We start from the raw sequence: 7,828 nt of genomic DNA, 5'->3' as shown, positions 1-7,828 counted from the left end.
AATGCTTACAGTGAGTAGCCAATGAATATTTGCTTTCTATTTTTATCGTAGACTATAATGGTAGTTTGAGTGTTTTGTTTAAGAAATCCTTCCCTTTTCCAGGTTCATAAATACATTCTGTATTTTCTTCTAAAACGTTTGTTTTTCCTTTTTAATTTAGGTTATTAGGTCAAGAATTGATTTTTCTGTATGGTGTGAAGTAGTTTCAAAAAAATTTTTTAAAACCATTTCTGGATAACCAGTTGCACAGCAAGCTGTATGCTTACTATATAATGGTTTCAGTTTATTTCTCTACTTTTGAAGTCCCTTGCCGCTCAGTATTAAGATTGTATAATAACAAAGCAAAACAAAGTATCAACCCCACAGTTTTATTTGTAAAGAACAAAGCATGAAAAGTCATATTTAAATGTACTCCAAAACCTGAAAAACCCACGTCAGTTTCTCTGATATGTATGTTAAAGTGCTTGATATCACAATACTCTTTAAATTTTATATTATGTTCAGATGAGGAAAAAAAAAAATCCAGTTCTGATGCATTGTTAACAATACAAAGAAACACAATATAATTTAAATGCAGAAATGTTCATTTTTTAAAAAGATACACAGGGTACATTTATACAGGGTTCAAGTGTAACACAGAGAGTTTTTTCTATGTTTAACACCCTCATTTGATGGACAACAGAACTCCTTACCGTACCTCTCTACTGTCAACAAGATTTGGTTTGGATTAGTCCAGAGCCACATACATATACATTCAGGAAAATGGATGAAGTGAGATTCTCTCCTACCATAACCCAAGGATGCCCTGGGTTCCTCAAATGAGGAGAATCTTTTTGATACATATTTTTTCTCACTCTGGTGTCAACTGCTCAATGTGATACATTCCTGGAGCTAAGCTTTACTCTGTCCTTGAGAGGATGATCAGTTCAAGGAAGATCTGGGAGTAGGAGTTTCTTGGATTCCTCTGATCACATCATCAGCACTCTCTTCGAAAAGGCTTGGAAATCCAAGAGATTTATCAATGTGTTTTAATAGGAATAAGGGACCTAGAAGCTTATTATTTGTTTCCATCTCCTTATAAGCTAAATGGTGGTGTAACAAACACTTATGTAAGGAACAGGGAGGGGCTTCAAAAGAAACTGATGACTTTGGGAACAGGATTCACTTTATAAAAGTAGAGAGGAGCTCGAGACCATTCTCAATGAAGGTGTGTTAATACTGAAATATAAATAGCTAAGGTTCAGATTGTCCTTTCAACATAGTGAAAAGGATAGCTTCTGCAAACTTCACAGAGAAAATACTCACAATTCTCAAAATGAAAATCTACTGAAAGATCATAAATCTTAGCAGAAAGAAGATATTTCAATTAAGCGCTATACTCTCAATGCTGCCAAATAAATACTTCCCTGGGGATCTGAGGTCCTCGTCTGTTGCCTCATGTTTCAAAATATCTTAGAGGTGTCAACATAGACTACACATAAACTGTTAAGTATAGTCTCTACCCCTCTTTCACTTAAATTTACATACCACAGTGCTTTATTTCAAAAAAAGGAAAAACAAACAATTCAGTATTTCCCCTGTATCATTCACGTAGTGTGACAGTTCATTACAATTCTTTTTTAAAAACGCAGGTTAAAGTAAATACCACAGAGTCACAAAGGTTCAAAAACGTGTGAGATGTTTAAAATAAATTTTAGAGGCAACTGCAAACTTTTGCACCTTTCAGGTTTCTTGTATCATATTCTTGATCCCAGTGGGAAAGAGGACGAACTTTTGTTCCCTGTAGGCCAACCAGAACCCCACTTTATGCCACTCCACACTGAGCCTCGGTCATCTTTAAGGTGCTCGTGAGCCCCAACCAGGGCACTGCTTTCCAGTGTCACACATAATATACCAACAACAGTGTTGTGCCACTGTCGGAAAGCTTCCCATCAGGAGGTTTGGGACATTTGGAAAACACTTAGAAATCAGATGTTTCAAGAGGTAACATTTTTGGCAATTATTTCATTTTATTTTATTATTATTATTTTTTAATCGGTTATTTCATTTTAAAACAATTTCCTCTCAAGCTATTATTATGTGAAAATACTAATTATGGTTCCAGGCATTACTTTACTCTGCATAAGCATTCTTTTTATTCATTAGCTTGGATCCTAAGGACTATTTGTTTCCAAATATGAAATTTCTTCTGAAAGACTGAGATTTACCATAACTGGCAATATTCAGAAGAATGGGCTGTAGGCCATTCAAGCAGCTCACAAGGAGGTCCCCACCTGTTTGGAGCCCTGGCTGTATCACTGGAATAAGTATATGGGCTTCCAAGGGGACCAATTTAAAGGGCCCAGCATTCTAGAGGATGTGTCAATTCTGGTGTGACTATTTCTTTTGAAATTGGTCATTTCCACTGTTATGGTCATACTACACAAAGTGGGATAAGGCTTTAGGTATAACTTTTTTTGGGGTACTACTTTTTAATGTAATGTTTTTATTCACAGGCCCCAAATCCAATTTTGCTCCCAGTTTTTATAACAGCTATAATTCTCAACCACTTGAGAACAATCTGTTAAAATGAATGTTAATTCTTATAAATGACTATTATAAATGAATATTAACACGTATTTACTAGCTGTTTGGGTGGATCCAGGGGTAGAAAGACTATTAACATGAATGCCTCTGAGCTTTGGTGTAATAAAAGACATGAGTTCTAGACTCTTGCGTTGTCACTGATCAGCTGTGGGGCTAAGTATTTAACCTCTCTGATCCTCAAGTGTACCCATCTATAAAATGATGACTCAATGCTAGCATGCTAACCTAGGTCATCTCTCAGCTGCCCAGAGTGTGCCAGAAATACGGCCTTATGAGAAAAGTAGTAAGAATAAAACTCTGCACTGATCATTCTATGGTTTCTGATGACTGCAACACAAGAACCCTGTGGGAAATAGGTCTGGATGCCTCCCATGACAGACTTTCCACGTCTCTGGAAGAGCTACACCAATGCAGATACCCTTTAGCCCCAGGAGAACAAATCTCCAGTCTACCCAGGTCACCCAGAATCATCTTCTTAAACCCTTTCCATGGGTTTCTAAATGCTGCCTTCAACTACCACACTGCTCTGCAAGTACTAAGTCACATATTAAAAGGGGATGCGCCTTGGTTACCCCGGCCGAATACAGTGTTTGATAAAGGGAGTGAGGCACTTGTTTCATTACCTTCTTCCTCAAGGAAATAAGGGAAACAACACTGCTGGCTAAAGCCCAGGACCCTCAAGTTTGTACAAAGGTCCTGAGAGGCCATGGCTTTGCTTCTCAGCCACAACTGGGAATAAAACCCAGAGCTCTGCTGAGGCAATTTCACTGCTAACAACGTGTGAATGCCTAATTAGTTACAGGACCTGCCATAAATGAAGACTTAAGGTAATGAGCTAACACCACATTTATTTAACTTCCTTATAAAATACCAAGCTGGAAAGGTACAATGTTTAGTCTTTCAAAACTGTTGCCTCTTGTTCTGCTTCCATTTTTGTCCATCTATGCTTTCCTAGCTGTTACCTTCTCTGGGCCAGTGGTTTTATATTATTACCCCTTCTTAAAAAGGAACACAAAACTTGCCCTGAAACACCCAGAAAGGGTTCATTCTTTCTCTTTCCCAGTTATTTGCATTATCATGGTCAACAAATACTTTCACAAAAACATTCCAAACTGCACAGAGCCCTCCTCCTTCTTAGACATTCCTTCCATTTCCTGAGAGGGGGATGGGCTCAGGAAGGGGGGCTGCTGGAGCCTAACAAAGACAGGGTTGGAGATTATCCTGGAGGTAGGGAACTGCTGCAGGGTTTAGATGGCCAAATTAGCAGTCCAGAATCAAACTGCCGATTGCAGTTCTTATAACTAGGAGATCAACACTTTGAAATTCACATCTCTTCAAAGTACCTCACATAACAAGAATAAAAATGCCAAGAATGAAGCTAGTCTAGGCTAATCTCTCCAAAGTGTAAAGAAGTTATAATCCTACAATTTAACATACTTCTTGGGGCTTTGTGTTCTCTTTCCAGTTCAGCCAAGCTCCTGGGGTCCAGTATTTAAAATATTTGAATTGTATCATTATCTTGTGCCGGTGGAAAATTTTTCCCAAAAGACTGGAAAAATGACTCAATTCAAATGTATGAAACCATGTGTAACTTAAAAATAGAAGTGAGGACTATCACATACAGTAGGTAAAGCTGTTTACATTCACAAAACAAAGGATTGGACTCGCCAGGATGGATGGCGATGACATAACAATGCATTCTGGGTTCCTTTGTGATACCTGGAGGGAAAAAAAAAGCCCAACTGGGTTGCACTGTAATTACATGTTTACTGGCTTCTTCCTGGCTAGCACCACTCTTCCCCTCCCCAACTCCCAATGCGGTTGAGCTACTTATTTTAAGTCACAGGAATATTCAATCTAAGAAAAGTATCTTATTAGAGTAATATAATTTCTTAAAGAAGATAGCATATTTACACACATCTAACACATGAAAATACTCTATTTTATACTAAATTCCAGGTTCAAATGAACTACAATACAGCATTTTGCCTTGTCTGCAGTGTGAGGATTATTCAGATTGGGGAATACTGCATGGATGCCCCTGCAGTGACTCACTACCTTGTCAGACAAGTCCAAATCAGTCCCCATAGTTGGGGAAGGTTCAGGAACAAGGGGTCTGGACTGAGAGTTTCTAGTCATTTGGGTTACACATCCACTCCTTTGATGAGTGATCCTTCCAAGACTATGGTGAAGTCCTGAATGGTCTGCAGAATGCGGATGAGAGAGTTGACAGTCATGCGGTCTCGCAGGAGGGCACTTTCCTCGTACATTCGGGTAATGGCAGGACACTCAGCCAAGAGTGGGATCCACTGTGGGAGCAGGCGATCCCTACAGATTCAAAGAAAAAGAAGTCCTGAGCCCTGCTGACCTTGCTGCAGAACAACACACATATGAAAGATTTCAATGGGAAGGAGTAGGACTGGAGGGAGCAAAATCTAGGCAAGTTCTGAGGTCAGCAGAGAGGAAACCAAAGTCAAGAATTTGGAAATTGCTGGTTAAATGTCATTTTGTGTTTCTTTTTTACTAGGGTGATACTCAGACATCTGTGACAAGGTATGCCAAAATATACTGACTCTTTGGGAAGAAAGACTGACTACATTAAACAGTTGGGATTAGCATTTTAAAAAAAAACTGACACAACGAACGTAACAAGGAACAAAATCAAAGCAGAAAAATACTAAGTGGATTTTACAAACCAAAATATGGGTTGCACTGGTCTAAGAAGTCAGATCAGTAAAGAGATAAAAGAAGATAAGGATCATGTTCAAAAGGAATTTTATTTTTAATTTTTAAAAAATGTTTTATTTATTTGAGAAAGTGCACAAGTGAGCATGAGTGGGCAGGTGGAAAGGGGGGAGAGGCAGAGGGAGAGGGAGCAGCAGATTCCCAGTTGAGCAGGGAGCCCAATGTGGGGATCCATCCTAGTACCCTGGGATCATGAGCCGAAGGCAGATGCTTAACCATCTGAGACACCCAGGCGTCCCTCCAAAGAAATATTTTTCTTTTCTTTTTTTCTTTCTTTCTTTCCTTCCTTCCTCTCTCTCTCTCTTTCCTTCCTTCCTTCCTTCTTCCTTCCTTTTTCTTTCTTTCTCTTTCTTTCTTTCTTTCTTTCTTTCTTTCTTTCTTTCTTTCTTTCTTTCTTTCTTTCATTCACTCACGAGAGACACACAGAGAGAAGCAGAGACATAGGCAGAGGGAGAAGCAGTTTCCCTGTGGGAAGCCTGATGTGGGACTTGATCCTGGACCCAGGATCACACCGAGTTGAAGGCAGACGCTCAACCACTGAGCTACCCAGGTGCCCCTCAAAAGGAATTTTAAAAGCATAGCTGAAATTGGCCCCTTTTATTATGAAGAAATACAGAACTTAGTTCTGTAAACCAGTTGTTCCAGGAGGATAACATCTCAACCTCTGGTGTGTCTTGATGTTAATTATCTGTCACTAAGTATCTAAGACATCTTTACTGAGCATCTCTCAATATGCCTTTCCCCATCCCCCTCCCCTTTTTAAAAGTTTGTTTTTTGTATAGTCTCTACACCCAACGTGGGGCTTGAACTCATGACCCTGAGTTTAAAAGTCACATACTCTTCTGACTAAGCCAGCCAGGCACCTTACAACATGCCTTTCATGACAAGAGCAGCCATAACCAGGCCATCCTGAATCTCTTGTTGGGGCGCTAGGGCTGCAGAAAGAAACAAACACGCAAAGATAACTTAAGAATCTTTTTCTTGGGGTGCCTGGGTGGCTCAGTCCGTTGAACGTCTGGCTCTTGATTTTGGCTCAGGTCGTGATCTCAGGGTTGAGATCGAGTCCTGTGTCAGGTTCCACACTCAGCTGCTAGTCTGCTTGAGATTCTCTTTCTCCCTTGCCTTCTGCCCCTCCCTTGTACTTTCTGTCTCCAAATAGATAAATCAATCTTAAAAAAAAAAATAAAACAAGCTTATTCTAAAGGTCTATGTGTTTCATTTCTTACAACTGTGATAGTTGTTTTAAAATGAATGGAATTTACAGCTCCTGTGCATCATTTAAAAAAAATAAATGGGTAGGAAATTGTCTTAAAGAGAAGACTTTATACAGTTAAGAATTATTTATACAGTACAAATTCTAGAATGTTACTAAATTTATTTATTTTTAATTTATTTATTTTTAAAAAGATTTTATTTATTTATTCATGAGAGAGAGAGAGAGAGAGAGAGAGAGAGAGAGGTAGAGGTAGAGAACCAAGCAGAGGAAGAAACAGGCTTCATGCAGGGAGCCTGACATGGGACTTGATCCTCGGTCTCCAGGATCAGGCCATGGGCTGAAGGTGGCGCTAAACAGCTGAGCCACCCGGGCTGCCCTAGAATGTTACTAAATTTAAAGCAACATGGTGGTATACTGTAAATATATATGTGTGTATCTGCTGGTGTGTCAAATTCCTTACCAAACTACCTATTGCCTATCTACCTACCTTTGGAGCTAGTGTAGTAGAATGGTTCAGAGCCTCAAATGAGACTGGGTATAAATCTTGGCCCTGCCTCTTTCTGGCTGTATAACCTTGGGAAAGTTTGTAACTTAGTTGTGCCACATCTATTTTCTGTGTTCTCATCTACACAATGAGGTTACCAGTTGCTACTTCAGGTAGTGTGGTAGTGAACTGATAGGAGGATTAAATGAGAGAATGAATGTAACATATTTAGCAAAGGGCCAGCATGTAGCAAGGACCCAATAAACAGTAGTGTCATAATAAAACTAGGAATGAAAGAAGCCCATGGGAGAGCTTTGGAAGGAGCATGATACACCCTTCTAGATTCTTGTCCAACACATAACAAAGATAGGGAAAGTCAAGAACTGGCTTCATACCGTGTTCCAAGGCAAACTAAAATCTGGAATTTGCCGTCCTTTCCAATGTTCCTGGGTGCAGTATTAATAGCATTTACATAGTGGCAGAAGGTCTTGCAGGATGATTTCTGAATAAGGACATCATCTTCATTGTCTAGAATCTGGTCAGTGGTTTCAAAATAAGCAACCGCTTTCTCTGGGGAAGGAAGTCAGAATGATATCACAATACACATTAGTACTTCATGTACAGAAAGAGTAATCACTTAGTTTATTTTGGAAATAGTAATGATGCTTTGCATTATAGTCCAGAAACCAAAATCATTACTTTATCATTGGTTTCACAAGGAATTATAGAGATCCATGTTTCCCAGTGGAACAATATGGTCCCAGAAGTTTATTTTCTAATCTAGACCACATTCCAAA

General features: G+C 39.2%; 1 protein-coding gene across 3 annotated transcripts in view; it reads right to left on the bottom strand.

The window, feature by feature from the left end:
• Nucleotides 1-352: 352 nt before the first annotated feature.
• DENND5B (DENN domain containing 5B) overlaps nt 353-7,828 on the bottom strand; it is a 189,537-nt gene continuing 182,061 nt past the window's right edge. For all 3 annotated transcript variants that reach the window (XM_072765635.1, XM_072765634.1, XM_026000077.2), the window contains 2 exons: nt 7,427-7,601; nt 353-4,914 (listed from right to left, as the gene is read on the bottom strand). In XM_072765635.1, the coding sequence (XP_072621736.1) occupies nt 4,731-4,914; nt 7,427-7,601 (359 nt within the window). In that variant the 3' untranslated portion in view covers nt 353-4,730. The remainder of the gene's footprint in view (nt 4,915-7,426; nt 7,602-7,828) is intronic.

The sequence above is a fragment of the Vulpes vulpes genome, chromosome 8 (assembly GCF_048418805.1).
Source record: "Vulpes vulpes isolate BD-2025 chromosome 8, VulVul3, whole genome shotgun sequence".
NCBI classification, from domain to species: Eukaryota; Metazoa; Chordata; class Mammalia; order Carnivora; family Canidae; genus Vulpes; species Vulpes vulpes.
The sequence above is the reverse complement of the archived record's forward strand: the minus strand, read 5'-3'. Positions and strand labels throughout refer to the sequence as shown.